The following is a 24,055-nucleotide window of genomic DNA, read 5'->3' on the forward strand; positions in this document are numbered from 1 at the left end:
GATGATGTTTTATGGTTTAATATGTGTTGCTGGATTGTTGGTTGTATGTTTTTCTTTCCTGCCCAGGGACTACAGATGAAATTTAGCTTGTAGCTAATTCTGGTATGGCTGCATGCCATACACTGTCCCTGTTAAATAAATAAATAAATAAATAAATAAATAAATAAATAAATAAATAAATAAATGTATATTTATTTTACAATGAATCAATTTGTGAATGAGACTAAATGTCCTTGCACACTGAGTCTGACATTTTCATAAGCAGTTTTTCGTATTCGTCATTGGTGGCTCTGAAACACTTCTCAAAATGCTTGCCACGGATGCAAAAAACGGAAAATCGAACCCGATCCAAATTTGTTTATGGCGGACGAAAGTTCCCGAGGCAGTGTGTAAACGTGATTGACACAACGTGGGGTCGTATTTTTTTTTTTAATAAATACGGCATTGGCTCAGTGGTTCATGTAGGTTGTCTGCAAACCAGAAGGTTGGTGGTTCAATCCCCGGTCGAGGTGTCGATGAGCAAGACACCTAACCCCAGCTGCTTTCGAGGACCTGGGTGGCGCCTTGTATGGCTGACACCGCTGTCGGTGTATGAATGAGTGAGTAAATAGGTGAATGTGAGGCAAAATGTAAACTGCTTTGATGGCCATTGGGTCTGTGTATATCTCCATATAATGCAGTCCATTTACCATTTTTACCATTTAAATGCAAAAATTTAAATGCTTTCTATGTCAAAATCACGACTGAACTGAGCATCATTCTAGGATTTGTCACCCTTCTCTCTTGATAAATCACCATCAGGCATTCAAAAGGCCACTTCAGTCGAGCAGAAGTTTCAGAGTCTATTTCAATTAATTTAATGCTGTCATTTGTTTAATAAATGCATGCTATTACTGTGTTTTATCTCATCGTTGTCCTCTCGACCCATTTTACCTCTTGTTTACTGACGTCTTTCGCGATGCATGAGCAGAATATGAACGTGTTCCAATTGCTCATTTTTCTCTAAATAGCTCTGACTCATAAACGGGCTTTGGTTGATTTGTAATCTGACCAGGCAGCATTGAAGTAACCTTGTCCTTCTTTGTATGCTTGCAGAAAAGCGTTGTGTGTTTTGAAGGGCTCCTCTCAGGGGTGATATGTATTCCGTCTACTCTTTGTGTTGGAAAACAGCGCCGAGAGGAGATCTGACCCTGAGCTGTGATGTGATGTCAGACTTTATGGTGCATTACTGTAGGGTCCTTAACTATATTCTCTTTAATACGAGATCCTCTCAACCTCAACCGACTCGCACACAATGGTATAATAAAGATGTTTAGATTTAGACACACACTGCCTGCGGGTCTGTCTATATCGTTCAGAATCCTGCAAATTGGAGAGAGAAAATCATTGTGATTCTTTATAATGACACAGAATGGAATTCGCAAAGGCATTTAACTTCCATTCCATTGTGGATTAAAAAAGGTGGGAGTCATCATGTCTAGAGACCAGAGAATTGGCAAAGAATTGGCTTACCCATAACCACCCGTAATAAACCCCTTGCAACCACATAGCAATGCTCTAAAAACCATTTCGAACACCCTAACAAGTGCATGTATGGAAGCTTGTTTCTGCCACAGAATGAAAAATAAAAAAGGTAATTGTGACTTTTCTCTCACAATTGCAAGTTTACATCTCGCAATTATGACTTTATTTCTCAGAATTGCGAGATATAAAGTCGCAATTGCGTGATATGAAGTCAGAATTGTGAGATATAAAGTCAGAATTGTGAGATTTAAACTATTCTGATGGGAAAAAAACGTTTTTTCCCCGTTAGAATTGACCTGATAACTCGCAATTGCGAGTTTATATCTCACAATTCTGAGAAAAGATGTTAGAATTTTGACATATAAACTCGCAATTATGTCTGTGTTATACAGTTATAAAGTCAGAATTGCGAGATGTAAACTCGCAATTGTGAGATAAAAAGTCCGAATTGTGATGTTCGATGGCGCCACCCATTTTTGGATGGTAGGCTACAAAATCTGCTTCAAAATCCCAGCGTTGTCACCATCGTGTAAAGCCCACCCCAACGTTTCTGATTGGTGCCCAGATTTCGACGGATTGGAAACGGGTTTGAATGAGCTCTTTGCCAGACTAGCTTTCAGAGCAAATCTAAATTTGCTTAAATTCGGAAGTTGTCTGGGTTTTCCTAGGCTAGACTTCACGCTGACTTTAAAGGAGTAGAAAAACTTTTGCTGATAATTTACTCACCCCCATGTCATCCAAGATGTCCACGTCTTTCTTTCTCCAGTGGAAAAGAAATTAAGGTTTTTAATGAAAACATTCCAGGATTTTCTCCATATAATGGACTTCATTGGGAACCAAACGGTTCAAGGTCCAAATGAGAGTTTCAGTGCAGCTTCAAAGGGCTTCTTATCTAGCGAAACGATCGCTCATTTAAAAAATAAATAAAGTAAGTTTTATAAGACAAATGGTCGCCTTGCTCTGTTCTGTGATGAGCGTTCGTGACTCTCCTGTTCAAACTCGTTCATCAAAATGAACAACTTTTTTCGACTCATGACTCAAAGGGTCCTAGATAAGACCCTTATTCATCGTCTGGTGTCGTTTAAAGCCTTTTGAAGCTGCACTGAAACTCTCATTTGGACCTTGAACCGTTTGGTTCCCAATGAAGTCCATTATATGGAGAAAATCCTGGAATGTTTTCATCAAAAACCTCAATTTCTTTTTCGACTGAAGAAGGAAAGACGTGGATATCTTGGATGACATGGGGGTGAGTAAATTATCAGCAAAAGTTTTTTTTTAAAAGTGAACTACTCCTTTAAACAAGATTTACTGAACGCAGACCCAGCCATTCCCTCATTCATATATATGTAAAGCAGTTGATGATGTGTGGTTTTTGAGTTAACCTGTGATGTCATTGAGAGCAGGAGGGCATTGAGACCCCATCACTTGTGTAGGCTGAAGCTGGGGGTGATCCTGGCTTACTGAAGCTTTAAGTGAAAGAGAGAAGGGTCAATAGAGACACCATGGAGTGCAAAGAGAGAGAAGAGAAAATGGGTTTTTAATTGGCCTGGGATTCTCCAGCTCAGCTCTCTTTAGGCACAGAGAGAGAGAGAGAGATCCTCAACCTCTGATTGATTGCGTTTAGCTCAACGGTTGTGCGCAGGGATTTGGAAAGTCCAGTGAAAACACAAAGAGCGAACACAGAACTACAGCAGACCCTGGAGGGCCATAAAGCGCTTCCTAGAGACTCGACGGCCTGTTATGAGCCCTGAACTGCGGCGGGTTGTGTTATTTCTAGTTGACGAGGGAGTGAAGTGGCTGTTTTTAATAATTGGCAGCTAAATGTGCAGCAGCTGTTTGTAAATCGTCTAATTTTATGGGGTGTAATGCTTAAAGATCAGGGACCTATTGCATAAATATTGGCTATGCACAAAATTTTTTACTGATCCAAATAATGAGCTGCATTTATACCACATTTAAAATAAACGTGCTTCCTCACGATGGATGTATTTATTTTATAATATATTTTGATTATTTATATTAACTGTAACAGTAATCTGTATGCATGTATGTTTTATTTTACAAAAGATATTTCAGTGGTATCTAGCCCCAAAAAATGATATTTATGGTGTTTATCGTCGCCTAATGTGTTTCTGATGGTGCTAATATGCTGTTGCATCTGTTAATGGGTGTCTGGATGGAAAATGCATATGGAAATTATTATATGCAGATAGAGTTGTGCATAATAAAAAGGCATCAGATCCATTTATGGTTGTCTCCATTGTAGGCATGGGGAACAGAGCTTATGCATGTACATAATATTTCGCTAACTAGGATTTGGACAGAATCTGGTTTTGGAGGGCTTCAATTATTATTATTTTTAAAAATATATCATTTTCTATATAAAGATCTCAAGACAGCATAACATTTTCTAGCTACCAATCTGTGTAGGAACATGGCACCTCAGAGTTAGGAAGCTAGTATAAGATATTTTATGTGCATGCACAGAATCTGCTGTTTATGTGTATACGTTTATGTGTATACGTTTATGTATATACTATTGCATTTGCCAAATTTATTATTCACTTTTAAATTCACACATTTGAGAGAGAAAAAAACACGTTGCAGCAGCTTTGACAACGCATTCCATCTTTCTGCAAACAAACTGCTCTTCTTCTGTAGCAAGGGCTTGTGGGTAATTATAACCCAGATACCAGGCATCATTTCTGATTTGGGACACACTATAATCTCATATACCATTAAAGGGATAGTTCACTTTAAAATTAATTTTTGGTATGTTTTAGCTTACCTCAACGGCATCCAATATGTAGGTGTCTTTGTTTCCACAGTATTTTCAATTTTGATATTTTTAGGTCAAACCGTTCTTGTCTGTCAGTCATATAATGGAGGTCTATGGTCACCACCTCAAAGAGCATGCACAGAGAAGTCCAAATTAAACATGATTTAATGACTCGTAAATGTAAGTACACATTGATGGCCTAAGACACGAAAAAACGAACAGTATTTATATCGTTTTTACCTCTTGTAATCACAGCCACGTCCAAGTGATCTTAAGGCACGGGCGCTTCGGTCTGTGCAATCGCCGGAAGTGATCTCTCGAATGGTTGTGAAAAAAAAACAAAAAAAACAACGTTGTCTGTTGATATATCGAAATCATCTTCCATTGCAATTTCCTTGTATGTCTAAATATGTTTCAAGATCTTCTTGATCCTCTGTGTAAACAATGAGTGACTGCTTTCTGGCGCTCTTGCGCAGACCGAAGCGCCCTCGCTCTCAGAGTACTTGGACATGACTCTGATTACAAGAGGTAAAAACGATATAAATACTGTTCGTTTTCTCACACAAACCGCTCGTTTCGTGTCTTAGGCCATCAATGTGTACTTACATTTACAAGTCATTAAATCATGTTCAATTTGGACTTCTCTGTGCATGCTCTTTGAGGTGGTGACCATAGACCTCCATTATATGACTGACAGACATGAACAGTTTGACCTAAAAATTTCAAAATTGAAACTACTGTGGAAACAAAGACACCTACATCTTGGATGCCCTTGAGGTAAGATAAAACATACCAAAATTAATTTCAAAGTGAACTATCCCTTTAATATAATAAGGACATGCATATGTAATTTTGGATGTCCGGCATGTTCAATTAACCGAGTTGTACCTAGTTCTCTTCTTGGAAATACTTGCATGTCGAAATTTATAGTTTTAAGTAAATTCAGGAACAATGAGAAGTTAAAAAGTATGATTGCTGCTTTGTTTGAGCACATTGGGTTGTGGACTATAGTGTCGATACTTCACGTTTTGACAGTATTGTAGTGTGCCGTTCTAAACCGTTTCCTGGAGACTATTGATGACTGTTTCTTGAAAAAGCATCAGACAGCTGGGATGTTGCAGTTTCTTGTTGCTTTTAGCAGCACTACTCCAAAGCTTGGTGTGGATTTGCATGAATTGAGTGAAAGGTGAGTTGTGAAACAGACGGTGTGAGCGGCAGAACTGTGTGGAGTGATAAATCCTCACAGTCGTTCCAGAGCAGCACGGATCAGCCTCACCCCTCTCTCTTTACTGTGACGGGCGTGTTAGTCGCCTGATGGATGAGTTTTGTAACTCAGCTGTTTTATCATGTAATTTAGGACTGTAAATTTGATGATTCCTCTGACAGTTTGAGCAGAAAAAGATGCTGTATTTACAAACAAAACTTGGCCGAGTTTGACCTTCCTGTCACATTATATTTCATCAGTTAAAGAGGCTGTGAAGAAGACTTTTTTGGATCTTGTCGCAAGGACTACCATGAACTTTAGGAGGGGAAAGGGAAATAAAATGCTGCAAGAGTGTTGAAAAAGGGCCTTTTTAACTTTGTGTACTATTGGGAAAAAAATCAGAAGGTGAAACGCTGAGGCGCATGTGAACTAAATCCATCAAAAGTGTTGTTTTGTGTGTTTAAATGCTTTCTCCTTCTGTCTGTTTGTAGGGACCCATCGTGGATGGGCGGCAGTGCAGTTACGGTTGCTTCATGAGCTGGTTTATGCGTCTCGTCGCATGGGGAATCCAGGTCTGTCTGTCAGACATCTATCTTTCCTGCTACAGACCATGCTGGACTTCCTCTCGGACCAGGGTAAGACGTGTGACTCAAAACCTGTACACAGAGGGTTTTAAAGACCAGCTATTGAGGTTTTTGGCTCATTTGGGATTTGTTTTTTTTTTAAATGCCTCAATTATGCTAGTTTAAAAGCTCATCATTTTGTTTTGTTGGTCTCTGACAAAAGGTTTAAATGCATCCAAAGTAAAAAAACCCAAAAAACTCTTTCATTTTCTCGTGATATACATTGCACATCACCTCATTTCTTAAGGCGAGCCAATACAGGTGAATAGGGTAAAATTAAAAAAAAAAATAGATCGATATCACCATGAAACTTCCTCAGTTGATTACTTACACAAGTATTTAAAAAAATGTATTATAAGTTTTTGAAATTTTAATGTTTAATTATGCAAATGAGGCATTATCTCATTAAATATGCACAATTTTGCATATATTTTCGGTAGATAGATCTGAACACAGATCTATCTACCGAATTTGTTTACACACAAAATGAAAAAAAAGTTCAGAGGGATTTCAGGATATATGTTTTTATTACCTAGGAAATCAATACCCATAAATAAATAAATAAAATAAATAAAATAAATAAAATAAATAAAATAAATAAAATAAATAAAATAAATAAAATAAAATAAAATAAATAAATAAATAAATATATATATAAGGGTCCATACCCTTAAAGTATTTTCGCCATATTTTTTAATTAAAATGTCACATAAATCAGGCCAGAAATGATTTATTAACAAATCCCTCAGAATACTGGTAAGAGTATAGTGTAAGTGTACATACAGTATGTGCTCCATAGGCTGAGATATTTGTACTGGAGAATGACAAAATACTCATTTTGATAAAAAGGCATTTAAAGATTTAAGTAGGCAATTTAATACATTTCTATTGGAAAAAAATGCTTAAAAACCTCAGGTCCTTAGTAAGAATAATATACAATATTTCAAGCACATGAAAACTGATTATTAAATAACATGACAGCTGCAGTAACTCAATGAATTAACATTGGCAGAGTACACCATGTGATGCGTCTGAGCGAATCACGGTAGCAGAAACCAGCAGTAGCCAATGAGATTTCAATAGCTTTACAGTAGATCACCCTTTGGATATTCACGATTGGTTACTGATAGAAAGGAAATGCCCATATTTGGGTTACACGTTGTGCAGGAGATTCAGAGCTTTCCAATGATACCGGTCATGACAGACTCCAGTAAACAGATGGAGCTCGACATGACGCGTTGGAATGCTAACTTCTTGGTAAATTCGGGAGAAATTTTCTTTCCCGGAAATAAACTAAATGTAATAAAATAAACATCTTAATGTATATTTTCAACGTTTTCTTTATAACAGCTTGGAAGAACACATATTGAAGGAATAAACTAGCCCAAAATCTCAAAACTGATCACTGCATGAAAAATCTATTTTTTTTTGCCTGCCGTCTTTCGCCTAAAAGAGTCTGAAAACAATTTTTGACGATTCAATCTCTTTCAACACCTCTTTTCTGTGAGCCTACTCTGCTCTGATTGGTCAGATGGCTCAGTCTGTTGTGATTTGGTCTACCGCTTACAGTACATGTCGGAAGCGAAACGCCTATTAACATATCTCAATTTCAGCTCCGACTCTCCCTCAGCACTTCATACACAGTGATACGAACACTAACTATGGTGTTAGTTTTACTCAATTTGTGTCCTCATGCTTTTTGAAGTGCATGGAAAGTACGGCGCTGAACACACTGTCGTCTCGACATGTCAACAAACACAAACCAAACTCTTCCAGGCCTCAGAATGCCAATGAAGACTAGGGTTGGGTATCGAGAATCGAGTATCGATTGGAACCGAGACTAACTTTTCGTTTTTCCCGGAATCGTTCAAAAGTTACAATTTCGATTCCTAGTTTCGATATTCACAGTCCGCCGAGAGGAAGAAGAAACCGCTGAACAACACCAACGAAGAAGCGTCTACCGGAAGTGTTGGCATAAGCACGCGAGTCGAACATGAGTAACTTACGTCAGCGGTCCAAAGTGTGGCTTCACTTTTCTAAAAATAACGAAATCTCGGCAAAATGCAAAATTTGTGACAAAAGGAGTATTTTTACAGAAGGAGTATTTCCTTCAGAAAGGCCGTTGGTTAGCAAGGTTAGCTAAACTTTTTTGACCCTGCCTCTTAAAAGAATCGGAATCGAGAATCGTTAGGAATCGAAACAAGGAATCGGAATCGGAATCGTTCAAATTCAAACGATACCCAACCCTAATGAAGACCATAGGCTGGCATTGTGCAAATTTGTTACATTTGTATTTAACAGGAAGTGAGACTGGAATTGCTGCCGACCCGTTTCAGCGGTTCAGAATCGATTCTTTTTTTTAGGATTTAATAACTTTATTTGTTTTGCACTTTGATCTTTAAAACTTTGCAGACCTTTTTCATTCACAAACAGTGATATTCATATTTGAAAAAGCATAATAGGGGCACTTTAATTGAATTAGCTTTTTTTTTTTGGTACCATTTATGAACTGGTTTTTGTTCCTTAAGTTGGTTTTACTAAATTATGGTCAGAAATGTAGCCCTCAAATGTATTAAAACAAGCACTCATAGTGCAGTAGATGCTGTCAGCCTATTCAGAGAGATTCTGACAAACAGACGGTGCTCATCTAAAAGACAAGAGATGAAAAGAAAGAGACCGTAAAGATGACATGTTCACTGGAGTGCGTTTATGTAGATGGATTCTGCTGCGATGACGACTTGGGATTGTATTTTCAGGCCTGTTTTTTATGGAATCGTCATATTATACTCTCAATCATGCTCTTTTTAGAGCTTCATCACTTTCTCTCTGCACAATGACTTATTTTCTTTATTCCTTTAGAAGCCTGTGTGTGTGTGTTGAGTGTAGGGTTGGGGAAGATGCTTTAAAAGTGCAGTTCACCAGAGTATTCAAAGTAAAGAAGTTAAATCTCTTTTGAAAAAACAATGCAAAATGCACATGCTAACTAACACAACGTACAATTAAATATAAGTTTAATTTGACCACACTTGGAGATTATATTAGAATATAAAAATAATTTATATTATTTTTACTCTATAATATTTTAATTACAATATATAATTGGATATATTATAGTTCATATTAATTATAGTGAATTAAATAGATAATTATTAATTAAAATAATAATATTTAATAAGCTACAACTATAAATAATGATTCCGATTTTGCAGTGCTACTTCAGGGAGGCACTTCTGATAATTGCCTCATGTTAAAACTATTTTAGAGGCCTGATATTTAATAAAATATCAAATAATGGAAATGCTCTGGACATTAGTAATTTTTTCCCCTAGTTGTACTAGGACTAGTTGATCTTCATTTTTCAAACGAATAGTGGTTTAGTGGTTCATTAGCAAATGTGTCTTCTTTATATGAATCTTTATATGGCAATTTTGCTTATTGTTCCGCTACACCACAATGTTTAAAACGAATTGCGTTTAAAAGAACAGCTACTTTGCAGACCTTTTACATTTACATTCAATACAAAATAAGTATTAAAATTGAAAACCACTGAGCTGCTGAAAATGTGTTTTTGTTAATAGTGTGTGTGTGTGTTACCTGGATTTTCCTGAAAGCCTCGGTCTTTGAAAAGAGATTGATGTTGCTTTTTTGTTGTTCAGCCATGGTCCACTTCACAGCATCCTGTCCCCACAGAGGTGTGCTGTAATCTTGTCTGCTTCTTTCTTACTCACACACACACACACACACACACACGGTTGGGCCTGCAGCTCTTGGGTATTGAGCTCTGTCAAGCTTATCATTTCTTACCAGACAGAACAAATCCAGAGTTCCCTCGGCTGAGCTCAGGCATTGGTCGAACGCTGTTTTCAACACAGTGTCTGAGGAACAATGGCTCCCTATGTTCTGATAAATCCCATTTCTACACTTCCCTGAGAGCCAAACCAATCACTCCTATTTTGTCTAATGGGCGATGTGATCTGTTTTCGGGACTTTAATGGAATTTTGGGCCGCTTTTTGGGCCGCTATATTTGGCATTATAGTATGTCCACTTGCTCTCGACTTAATGTATAATATTAATAATAATTTTCAGTTTAGGTATACATTGTGTACAAATGTATTTATAATTATTTGCATACTTTTATTTCATGTTGTCCCTTGGCTATCTGAAAGAAGATGGATAAACTTACTCCTTCACTATCATTGGTAGTTGCTTAAAAGTGCAATGTGTAAAAATTACGAGTATCTATTGACAGAAATACAATATGACATCCATAACTATTTTTTTCAGTGGTTTTGTATGAATGAGATCGACAAATACATTTTAACAGTCACTTGTCGCCACCTATTGGTCAAAAGTTTAATAGACATATAGCAGAATCACTGTCGTTTAGGAATAAGATCGTGTGGGTGTTTGAATCGAGATCATTTAACAATTGATTGTGCAGCTTTTTCATTAGAAGTCCAACTGAATTGTCCCATCTGAGAGGTGAAGAGACTTACAGTTACGGTCGGCCTACTGATGCTTTTCTTGATTATTATTTTTTTTTTTATCACTGAAATCATCTGTCGGGAAAAAAGAAAAGAACAGAGAGTACAGTCAGATTACCGCCCACCCTGTTATACACTACTGTAGTATGGCTAATGATTATCTTCAGTTGTTAGGATTAACACCCTCAGCACAAAGACACTTCACAGAATGGAGGCGTCCGATTTAAACATGTCTGCTTGACATTGATCAGTGCCAATCTGGACTCTTGACGGGATAACAGAGCAGGAGATTCACAGATTCTTTTAAGTTAGGATAGGAGGGGTACCGTCGTCTTTTTCAGTTCCTGACAGAAGGATATTAGAAGAAAAGATGGGGATGTTTTATTCAAGGCAGAGCTTTGTTGTGAACAATTGTTCTGCCTACAGATAACAGGTGGATGCTTGTGTTATGAAGTGATTAATGTAGATAGAGAGAGAAAGAGGTGGAGAAACATTTACATATGTGGCAGAATACATGCTTGCAAACACTAACCACTTTAACACTTTAAACCGAAGAGATAATGAAATATAGAAATGAAGTGATGCTGGATAGAGAGAAAATTTTTAAAGGAGTAGTTCACTTAAAAAAAAAAAAACTTTTGCTGATAATTTACTCACCCCATGTCATCCAAGATGTCCATGTCATTCTTTCTTCAGTCGAAAAGAAATTAAAATTTTTGATGAAAACATTCCTGGATTTTTTCCATATAATGGACTTCAGTGGGAACCAAACGGTTCAAGGTCTAAAAGACCAAGGTCCAGGGTCCAGTTTCAGTGCAAACTGTTCAAAGGGCTTTAAACGATTCCAGACGATGAATAAAGGTCTTATCAAGCGAAACGCGGTCATTTAAAAAAAAAAAGCTCAAATGCTCGCCCCCATGTCATCCAAGATATCCATTTCCATATTCTTTCTTCACTCATTCATTCTCTATTCTGTGATGAGCGTTTGTGACTCTCCTGTTCGAACTTGTTCATCAAAATGAACAATTCTTTTCCTGAGTCAACTCGTTAATTTTGTTCGTTGAATGAACCAAATGACACAAAAAGATTCGTTCATTTTGATGAACGAGTTTGAACAGGAGAGTCACGAACGTGCATCACAGAACAGAGCATTTGAGCTTGAATAACTTAAACTTTGTTTGTTTTTTTAAATGAGCGATCGTTTCGCTTGATAAGACCCTTATTCATCGTCTGGAGTCGTTTAAAGCCCTTTGAACAGTTTGCAGTTTGTACTGAAACTGTCTTTTGGACCTTGAACCGTTTGGTTCCCATTGAAGTCCATTATATGGAGAAAAATCCTGGAATGTTTTCATCAAAAACCTTAATTTCTTTTCGACTGAAGAAAGAAAGACATGGACGTCTTGGATGACATGGGGGTGAGTAAATTATCAGCAAAAGTTTTTTAAAAGTGAACTACTTCAAGTTTGGTTTTTTTTTTTTTTTACAGGATACGTCCTGTTCCTGTACTTTTACAGACATTTTCCATGAATAAGACAGGAGACCAATTTAAATATTATATTGGCTGTTGCATATTTTAGGAAACTAATCATTGGTCCTGATAAACTTTGCATAAATTAAAAAAAATGTGTTTATTTTCCTTTTAGTATGTTTAACACATACACATTACATTTTTGATAATTAAAATAAGCAGATATTTAATGTATTTACTTCAGTGACGTTTATAGATTTAAATGTATTATTATTATTTTTTTTTTAACATGCACTCTACTATTCAAAGTTTTTGGGTCAGTATTATTTTCTTAAAAATAATTTTTACTTGATGCATTAAATTGATCAAAATATTTCTTAAGCAGCAAATCATCATATTAGGATGATTTCTGAAAAAAAAATTAATGAATGAGGCATTTATATATTCATATTTACTACTGTAGCTTTACAATCCATGATTTCTGCTCAACCACCACCCTTCACACGAAGGACAATGTGACTCTGAAGACTGGAGGAATGATGCTGAAAATTCAGCTCTGATCACAGAAATAAATCAATATTTCACAATATTGCAGTTTTTTAGAACACATATACGCACCCGCTTTTTTAAGGAAAAGATTTGTTTGTTTTCTTAGTATTTAGTTGACTTTTCGGCTGATGCAACACAGTCCGTGCGAGGAACAACAAAACCGTCAAAGCCCGTCATCATGAGTTTTCAGTCAAGTTCGATTCCTGTTCTACAATATTGCTTTGAATATTTGATTTCCGCATTTGTTTTTATTGATGGGATCTTAGAGGAAATCTACAGAGAGAAACGATGAGACTGAAACCGGCTGAGAGAGACTGTGAGGAAAAGAAAGTGATGTTGGTTAATTAGTATTTTGTCAAGTTTAATTTGCTAGAGATCACATGTCAGCAGGGGTTGTGTTGTCTGAACGGAGCGGTGTGATATGAGCTATTTGAGGTATGAGTTCGTGGGCTATTTTTGACGACGTTTGTGAAGACAAATCACAAATGCCAAATAAAGAGCTTTCATTTAGGGAGCTGGCGACGGCACTCGAGAAATTCTCACCGGATGAAAGGTGTAAATTGCCACACAGACATTCATTTTCAGCTCCGCTCTGATGTCTGCCATGTTAATTTAGTTTTATTTAGAAGTTAGTAGCACATTTTGTGAATGGATATGTCTATATGACCTGACAAGGCTTTACCTGCAGGAAAGTGTGTTATAGCAATACTATAAATGTATTGCACAGCTCTAATGTGCTAAATGCAACTGTAAGGTCTGAAAATATCAAGATATTATAAACATGAACATCATGACTTTATATGCAAGGTGCTTCGAAAAAAAAAAATACTAATATATAGACACTTTTTATTTCCATCCGTCTGTCCGACCGACCAACCGGCCGACTGATTTACTGACCGACTGACTGACTTACTGACTGACTCCCTGATTGACTGACCGACTTACTGACTGACTCACAGACTCACTGACTGACTTACTGACTGACTGACTGACTGACTGACTCACTGACTGACTGACTGACTGACTCACTGACTGACTGACTGACTGACTTGACTGACTGACTTACTGACTGACTGACTGACTGACTCACTGACTGACTGACTGACTGACTTGACTGACTGACTGACTGACTCACTGACTGACTGACTGACTGACTTGACTGACTGACTGACTCACTGACTGACTGACTGACCTGACTGACTGACTTGACTGACTTACTGACTGACTGACTGACTTACTCACTGACTGACTGACTGACTGTCTTACTGACTGACTTTGTAACTTACTGACTGACTGACTTATGACTGACTGACTGACTGACTGACTGACTGACTGACTTACTGACTGTCTTACTGACTGACTTTGTAACTTACTGACTGACTGACTGACAGACTGACTGACTCACTGACTCACAGACTCACAGAATGACTGACTGACTGACTCTCTGACTTCTGACTGACTGACTGACTGACTGACTGACTGACTTACAGACTGACTGTCTTACTGACTGACTTTGTAACTTACTGACTGACTGACTGACAGACTGACTGACTCACTGACTCACAGACTCACAGAATGACTGACTGACTGACTCTCTGACTTATGACTTACTGACTGACTGACTGACTGACTTACTGACTGACAGACTTACTGACTCACAGACTCACTGACTGACTCACTGACTTACGACTTACTGACTGACTGACTGACTTACTTACTTACTGACTGACTCACAGACTCACTGACTGACTCACTGACTTATGACTTACTAACTGACTGACTGACTGACTGACGTACTGACTGACTGACTGACTGACTGACTGACAGACTTACTGACTGACTTACTAACTTACTAACTGACTGACTGATTGACAGACTTACTGACAGACTTACTGACTGACAGACTGACTCACTGACTGACTGTCTGACTGACTCTCTGACTTATGACTTACTGACTGACTGACTGACTTACTAACTTACTGACTGACTGACTGACAGACTTACTGACTCACAGACTCACTTACTGACTGACTGACTGACAGACTTACTGACTGACAGACTTACTGACTCACAGACTCACTGACTTATGACTTACTGACTGACTGACTCACAGACTCACTGACTGACTCACTGACTTATGACTTACTAACTTACTGACTTACTTACGTACTGACTGACTGACGTACTGACTGACGTACTGACTGACTGACTGACTTACTTACGGACTTACTGACTGACTTATTTACTGACTGTTTTTTCTGTTGTTTTAGATATTGGTATGAGGTTAATGAGAAATTAGGAGGAAAATATGCTTACTCTCTATTATTGAAATTGTCACAATGTAATTAAATCAACAATCCCCCAAATTATTTTCTTTTATGCAAAATAAAAGATAATAACAATATAAAACTCTTTTTTTTAAATCTGAGACTTTTGAATTTTGACCTGGTTATGTTGCAAAAAATAGATAAATAAATCTTTAAGCAGACTATATTTTCTTATAACTAAAAAGATATATATTAATAAATGATTTAATTTTGTGGTGAAATGCAGTTAGGTACATGGTCTGAAAGTTTGTGTGAATGGAAGTGTTTTTAGACTCTTTGAACTGAATACAAAAAACTCGGCCCCTCAGGTCTCTGTTGCCCTGAGCTAATCTCACTCTCATACCGCTTTAAACAAACACACGCACACACAACCTTTACAACCCCCACCAACACTCTCACTGTGTGTACCTCACTAAACAACCTCTTTCTCACTTTTAGACTCTTGCTAAAAGCACCCTTGTCCCTGAAATATTAAGTGCCAGTCTGGGGAGACTGAGAGAAAGAGACGTTTGTGACAGAAACACGGACAAGCAATTTCAGATGGATTTTAGGGATGAACCTGGTGAATGCATTCAGAATATTTAGTGCTTTTTGCTAAACCAAGCATAACTATTAGGATAGCAAACAACTGCATAGCAATGTACTAAAAAACATTTATACAATGTTAAGCAGTCACCCAAAACACACTAGCTACAGCAACACACACAAGCAAGCAGAACTCCTTAGCAACTGCATGCAGATTCAGTTAGTAACCAAAGCAGCATTTCTATTTTCCGTTTTTGTAAGTTTGTTTTCATCTAATATTTATATTTTATTTTTATTTGAGTTACTGATAACATTTTTATTAGCTTTAGGGAACGATGACGACGCTGGCCTGTTATGGTTGTCTTGACAAGATTAACCACTCATTTATGGTGATTAGAGTTTGTTTTTCATTATATCTTAAGCGTGACTTACAGTATAATAGTGCAAATGCTTGTGATTGTATGTTTCTGGCCTTCTGTCATATAAAGTCTCTCCCTCAGGGGCCGAACCCTCTTATTTCATACTTGACTCGAATTTTCGCAATGCATCAAGTGACTTCGGTAATTACACCCTGATCAGACGGCATGCAATTACATTCATTCTAACCATGTTCTGATGTCTTTTTTGACTCTTCATCTGTTGCAGATGAAAGAAACGGGACAAACCCCTCATCTGAACATCTCATAAATTTAGCAACTCGAGTCACTTTTCCCTCACTGACCCTGTCCTTCGCTCTCTAAGCATGATGGTTTCCATAACAACAAACTCTTCCTCTTGCAGAGAAAGATGCGGGCAGTGTTCTGCGCACCTTTGCGATGGACTGTAACGTCCAATCCATTCCTCCTCACCGCACTGCTGTAAACAGCAATTTTCTGAGTCAGTCGTTCTAGTGGCTCACAATCTACAACACACCTTTTTTTGGCCTGCATTTCTCTCTCCGATTGAGAACTTTCCCACATTTGTCAGCATGTGGTGAGTTTGTTGTGCATCTGCAGTCAGTAATTTCATCGCAGTGGACTTCAGCTTATACATTATTCATAATTTATGTGACAGTCATCTCTGCTTATATCCGGTCAGCAGTCCTCGCATCAACCCGAGCGCCCGAGCTCATCTCTTTCCGGCAGCTGCAGGCTTTTTACCCCTCAGTCATGTTTGATTAGAGTCGATAACTTTTCTGCATTACACACTTTCTCGTTCTCTTTTTTTCTGTCCTGACCCTTCAAAAAGTCTTGATAAGTAAAATGTTCTTATAGGAAGAATATCGTTTATTCTTGCATGCGGAATCAAGGCGTCCTGAGGTGATGATGATGATGAATTTTGAGTACACGTTTTGAACAGTTTTTATTTTATCTGTTTTAGGGCTGTCAAATTCACGCTTTATTTAATTAATTACTTATGAGGAAAAATAATTAAATTATTAATGCTTTCAACACACTTGGCCCGCCCTTGACATTCGTAGCGTTTTGGTGACGAACACCAGCGTGATGGAGCCTTATGGTGTGTTCACACCAAACGCGAATTTAATTATTTGCGCGACGTGTTTGCAGAGAGTGTCTTCTGCGCAAGTTGAAAATTTGAACTCGAGCGGAAGCGTATTCAAGCGTATAACTAGATGCGATAGACGCATATTTGACGCTCTACTCACATTCGGTGTGAACACATCATAATGGTGTGTGTGTGTGTTCACACCAAACGCGAATTGAATTATTTTCGCAAGTAGATTACATGCAAAGACGCGAATAGACCCCGGACGTCCCGAATGACGCGAATTGGGTGACGCGTTTGCCGAGAACGTCTTCAGCGCAAGCTGAAAAATCGAGCAGAAGATTCAAGCGTATAACTACACGCGATAGTCTACTAGACGCGATATTTGATGCTCTACTCGCGTTCGGTGTAAACACACCACCAAAGTCAATTTAATTATTTGCGCAAGTAGATTACATGTACATACAAAGTCAATGCAAAGACGCGAATAGACTCCGGGCGTCGCGAATGACGCGAATTGGGCGACGCGTTTGCCGCCAACGTCTTTTACTCAACTTGTAAAATTTGAACTCGAGCGGAAGATTCAAGCGTATAACTAGATGCATATTTGACGCTCTATTCGCGTTCGGTGTGAACACATCAAACACAAATTTAATTATTTGCGCAAGTAGATTACATACAAAGTCAATGCAAAGACGCGAATAGACGCCGGACGTCACGAATGACGCGAATTGGGCGACGCGTTTGCCGAGAACGTCTTCCGCGCAAGTTGAAAAATCGAGCGGAAGATTCAAGCGTATAACTACACGTGATAGTCTACTAGACGCGATATTTGACGCTCTACTCGCGTTCGGTGTTCACACCAAAGTGAATTTAATTATTTGCGCGAGTAGATTACATGTACATACAAAGTCAATGCAAAGACGCGAATAGACTCCGGGCGTTGCGAATGATGGAATTGGGCGACGCGTTTGCCGCCAACGTCTTTTGCTCAAGTTGTAAAATTTGAACTCGAGCTGAAGATTCAAGCGTATAACTAGACGCATATTTGACAGTCTATTCGCGTACATGAATTTAATTATTTACACAAGTAGATTACATACAAGTCAATGCAAAGACGCGAATAGACGCCGGACGTCACGAATGACGCGAATTTGGCGACGCGTTTGCCGCGAACGTCTTCCGCTCAAGTTGTAAAATTTGAACTCGAGCGGAAGATTCAAGCGTATAACTAGACGCATATTTGACGCTCAATCACGTTCGGTGTGAACACACCATTAGACTGTAAATATTAAGGTTTAAGTTTTCGAAATGCACTATTGTCCTGATGTTCCAATAATTTGCATGCATTTTGAGCATTCATTTTGATTGTGTGATTTTAAGCGCAATAGTGACACAAATATCGTCTGTGAGATTCGGTTTCCTCGGTTCAATTAGAGCTGGCGAACATCTATGCGTGGTATTTCCTGCTTAATTAATCACTTCACACTAAAGAAAACATTTGATTATCAGTGACGTCGTATAAGAAAATCTCAATGAGCGATTAACATTTTTTCCACACCCTGTTAATTGGGGTCACATGCAAAGGCCACATCAAAAACGGTGAATACCTCATATGTTGGAATCCTTTTGTTGTAATGTTTTTGATGAATGCTGAGAACCGATTAAAAGAAGAACTATGAAGATTACATTAACTGAAAGCGCATTTTAAAATGGAAAAACTCTGCCTTCATGCATTTTGGGGATAGAAATGTGATTCATGCAGGTTTGATTCTGATTGTATCAATAGCCAGACTGTCCTCATCATATACTGAGAAAAATATATTCAAGACCCACTTACTCTCAATCTTGAGGACCTTTTAGTGTCCATTAGTAAGAATATAATTCACTTTGACACTGACTGACGGCCTTTTAATCTAATTCCCTTTCTTCTCATTTATCTTTTCAAGATCATCTTTTCAAATGAAAGAAACCTTCAATTTTTGCATTGGCCAATTTGAAGCTGAAAAAAATTGTAAAAAAGAAAGAAGTTAAACTGACCTTTGTGACAATATTTCATCTGAAAAGTCCTTTCAATGATGCAAAATAGAGAAAATGCATACCATTTGTTTATATAATTATATATGATATTGGCTCAATGGATCAAATGGTTTATTTATTATTTGACTTTTAGCTTTTTGTAAATAGATCCAGTCAGTTTGAAAGTCCTCCAAAATACAAACTTTGGTTTTTCCTGTTGTTATTTGAGATTAGTGTTATATAACCCAATTGTGGGCAGAGATCCTGTCCAACAGAGACCCAGAGATGCACACGGGTGTCTTTCAGCGCTGTCAAACGAACAATACACAGAGAGAGAACATCTATTAAATTGTGTTTTTAGATCTGAACTGTGTGGTTTGGAAGTATGTAAGAGCAAAATGTCTCTGTTAGTGGGCAATTTAAAGACAAAGAAAACCCTAGATTTTGACTTCATGTTTCAAACCATTTTGTTATTCTTTTCAAATTTTTTTTTTTGCCATTTTTATATCATTAGCTGCGTCACATTCATTCTTCAGATGAATTACCCACCTTAAACCTAATTTCAATGTGCTAAATTGAATTCACCGAGGATGTATTTGATTTGGAATCCATTTTTTGTACCCTGGTTTCAGACTCGTCTATTATTCCCTCAACAATGAGTTGTAAGGGACGTCTATCACACCCCTGCTCATCTGCTCATCTTCTCAGATGACACTTCTGCAGAACAGCTGCATCCCTGTATGAGGAATGAGAAATATCAATGGGGCTGATCTTTCTTTAGGTCGTGTTAAATCATTACTGCAGCTATAAGCTAGTCACACCTTCCCATCCTCCACTGGGCCGGCAGTCTGCCAGCAACTGTTTTATGATGCCTTCAATTCCCTTCTGTTCAAGGTGGAAAGGATTCCTTTTGTTTGTTGAAAAAAGTTGAATTTAAGCAACTTTTCTTTTACGTATTATATAATAGTAATAAAATGTTAGATTATTTATAAACTTTTTATTATTATTGTTAATATTAAGGCTTTATTTTATGTGTTAAAGGCTTTATTTTATGTGTAAAATATTTATTATAATAATAATAATGACAATAATAATAATAATAATAATAATGATGATGAAATTATATTTGTAATTATTTATAACATTTTGTCATGAATATTTAAGAAAAAAAATATTATTTATATATAAAACATTTAACATATATAAACATATATAAAATATTTATATATAATATAAATTATATATAAATCTATATGCAAAATCTATATGCTAAATATATACAATCATGTGTGTGTGTATATATGAAGAGTTCAGATGCAAAAGCCTCTAAATGCCATTTGAAATTCTCTTCTAGAATGATCATTTTTATCAAGCTTGTATATTTAAGTTCAGTAATTTCACTTAAATGGCAATTAATAGGTAATCTTCATTGCAATTTAAGTGAAATTACTGAACTTAAATATACAAGCTTGATAAAAATGATCATTTTAGAAGAAAATTTAAAATGGCACTTAGAGGCTTTTGCATCTGAACTCTTCATATATATATATATATATATATATATATATATATATATATATATATATATATATATATATATATACATATACATATATATATATATATATATATATACTGTATATTTATAATTATACACAGTGCACCCACATATATTATGTAAATACAAACTTTTATTTTGAATGCGATTAATCGTTTGACAGCCCTAGTTATAAGTCACTTAAAATAGTATTTATATTATTATCATCATCATGATTCATGGTCATGGTACTACTATTAAAACTAATAGGATTACTGTTATAAAAAAAAACAAAATTAAAAAATCTCATCATGGCAGACACCAATTGGCCATCCATGATATTTATTTAGCCTCTAATGTGTAGCAGGCCGGTTGCCCAGTGCAGCAGGGATTCTTTCAGGGCATTTGGATCGGATTCAGACTGCACCAGGATCATTGGTTTTATCGGAAAGACTGAGAGGTGTGAATTGATGGCAGAGTGAGGCCGTAAACATTTTTATAGACCGAGCAGTAAGTCAATACAACGCTCACCTGTGGAAACAGGGCTTAAAATAGACCCGATCGGTAGCCATGCACGTCTCCCCTCATGATGTACGGATGCTCCGATTATTTGCCTTGTTAAATTTATATCTTGCTCTGGGGCTAGAGGCCTGTGAGTGAGGATTGTGGGTAATTTCATCCTTGGGGCTCTCGGCTCACTTTAGATACATTGATGATCTACTGATTTATGAGGTGTGTTAGCTCTAAAAAAAACCAGTGAGGCTTCAAGAGGAATGTACAACAACTGATTGTAGGGCATATTACTTGCATTATAATGTTAAAATGCATCATATTCAGAGGTTTTTTATTGCATGGTTTGTTTTATATTTATATTTTATATTTTTATAAATATTATTTTTTATTTTTATATTTATATTTATATATTATATATTTTATATTTTACTTTACTTACTTATATATATATATTACTTTTTTACATATTTTAAATTTTATTTTTTTTATATATATTTTACCTTATACACTTTTATTTTATTGTATTTTCTATTTTTTTACAGTATATATTTTGCTGCAAACAGTATACACATATACATATTGTCTTCATCTCTCCACAGAGAAGAAAGAAGTGACCCAGAGTCTGGAGAACTACACGTCAAAGTGTCCGGGTGGAATGGAAGTGATCAACCTCCCTGACGGACTCAAACTTCCTCCTGTTCCGTTCACCAAACTGCCCATCGTCAGGTGAGAAAGCCCACATGTCCTGGATCCTTTCAATGGCCTCATATTATACACTTTTGTTGCATTTTTTTTTCCTTGCACCAAAAACAATCATATATATTTGTACTATCATTTCCTAATCATACTGATTGTGTATCTGTCCCTTTAAGATTCTGTTTATGAAGTTGATGATACGCACATGTACAGGTGAAACTCGAAAAAATAGAATATCGTGCAAAAGTTTATTTATTTCAGGAATTCAACTTAAATGGTGTAACTAATATGTTAAATAGACTCATAAGTGAGATATTTCAAGCCTTTATTGGTTATAATTTTGATGATTATGGCTCACAGCTTATGAAAACCCCACATTCAAAATTAGAATATTGTAAAAAGGTTTTCAAAGCTGTAACCCATAATCATCAAAATTATAACATATAAAGGCTTGAAAAATCTCACTTTGCATGTAATGAGTGTATATAATATATTAGTGTCACATTTTAAGTTGAAATACTGAAATAAATGAACTTTTGCACGATATTCAAATTTTTCGAGTTTACCTGTATATGTGGAAGGTCGTATGTTAATGAACAAATGCTGGTCATTTTATGCAGCTTAGATCCACATTGTCAGTTTTATTGCACATCAAACTTTTTTTTTTTTATTCTAAGCAGCCTAGCGTTTTTTTCCCCCATGAAATTTGTCCTTTTCTAAATGTTTTATTGTTTATGCGAACACATTTATCTCAGTGTCCGCTCACTCATAGCCTTTTGATGGTGTTCTTCCACAGCTCAGTGTCTGAAAAATGACTCCTCTGAACTCGAGCTTTTGTTCAAAACATTTTTGAAGTTTGTTGGCCTGTGAACCATTAGAAAGCTGTGTGAAAATTAAAGCTTCATTTGTTTTATTCTTCCCATATTAAAGAAATCACAAAACCTCACACATCCTTTCATCTGTCCCAAGGAAGTTGCTGAAGATCAGCACGCGTAGGAAAGAAAGGCCTATAAATGTGTTTAGCGGATGGATTTCATAATCCCACCAGTGGGTAAAGCTCAACATGTTGGCTTGATTGAAGTCTCCATTTCTCTGAGCGAGTTGTTAAAATTCCATAATTTTTTTCTTAAAGGGATATTTAATTGTAAAACTTCGGACGAGCTGTGTTTCTCCTGATATTTATCTCCCTCTCCGCATGTTGTTAACACAAAATATCTCGCTCGCTATCTGCTGCCAGGATTTACACAGAGGACTTCATTTAGGCATGTCTTTAAAAAAGTTCCATAATGAAATCTTGCCGAGATCGTTGTCTTATTGGTAAATGTCAGTATTAAACTGCTGTGATTGCTGTTCAGAGATGTTGTTGCTCTGGCAACAGTGTGTTATGAGACGTTTAAAGGCACACTATGTACAATTTTGATTAACATATCCAAATAAAATGTACGTAAATGAGCCCAAATGTTTGCAACAATGTTTAAATCCAGAGAATCAGCAATTTTAACCAGTGTTAAAGGCCTGTGTTTCCATCCACATTTTTTATGCACATTTTTTGATATTGCATTAAAAAACAGTTGGATTGAAATGCCAAGATGCACATAAATGTGAAAAATGTCAGATTTTTTTTTATCCGATAAGAAAACGTGGATAAACTACAATGGAAACACATTTATCCAAGGTTACTATTTTTTTTTTGTTAGGTGGTAGGGTGTTGTGGGTGGTTACTAGTTTTTTTTTGTTAGGTGGTAGGGTGTTGTGGGTGGTTACTAAATTTTTTAGATGATTGCTAGGGTGTTGTGGGTGGTTACTAGTTTTTTTAGGTGGTTGCTAGGGTGTTGTCGGTGGTTACTAGTGTTTTTAGAGGGTTGCTAGGGTGTTGTGGGTGGTTACTAGTTTTTTTAGGTGGTTACTAGTTTTTTCAGGTGGTTGCTAGGGTGTTGTGGATGGTTACTAGTTTTTTAGATGGTTGCTAGGGTGTTGTGGGTGGTTACTAGTTTTTTTAGGTGGTTGCTATGGTGGTGTGGGTGGTTACTAGTTTTTTTAGGTGGTTGCTAGGGTGTTGTGGATGCTTACTAGTTTTTTTAGGTGGTTGCTAGGGTGTTGTGGGTGGTTACTAGTTTTTTTTTAGGTTTTTGCTAGGTTGTTGTGGGTGGTTACTAGTTTTTTTAGGTGGTTGTTAGGGTGTTGTGGATGGTTACTAGCTTTTTTAGGTGGTTGCTAGGGTGCTGTGAGTGGTTACTAGTTTTTTTTAGGTAATTACTAGGGTGTTGTGGGTGGTTGCTAGGGTGTTGTGTGTGTTTTCTTACTGGCTTCAGGCAAAATAG

At 36.8% G+C, this 24,055-nt stretch overlaps 1 protein-coding gene across 2 annotated transcripts in view; it reads left to right on the forward strand.

The window, feature by feature from the left end:
- trappc9 (trafficking protein particle complex subunit 9) overlaps positions 1-24,055 on the forward strand; it is a 213,673-nt gene that overhangs the window by 15,627 nt on the left and 173,991 nt on the right. For both annotated transcript variants that reach the window (XM_089122730.1, XM_089122731.1), the window contains 2 exons: positions 5,999-6,142; positions 21,638-21,764. In XM_089122730.1, coding sequence (XP_088978856.1) covers positions 5,999-6,142; positions 21,638-21,764 — 271 coding nt within the window. The remainder of the gene's footprint in view (positions 1-5,998; positions 6,143-21,637; positions 21,765-24,055) is intronic.

The sequence above is a fragment of the Pimephales promelas genome, chromosome 18 (assembly GCF_988280905.1).
Source record: "Pimephales promelas chromosome 18, fPimPro1.hap1.1, whole genome shotgun sequence".
In the NCBI taxonomy this organism is placed as follows: Eukaryota; Metazoa; Chordata; class Actinopteri; order Cypriniformes; family Leuciscidae; genus Pimephales; species Pimephales promelas.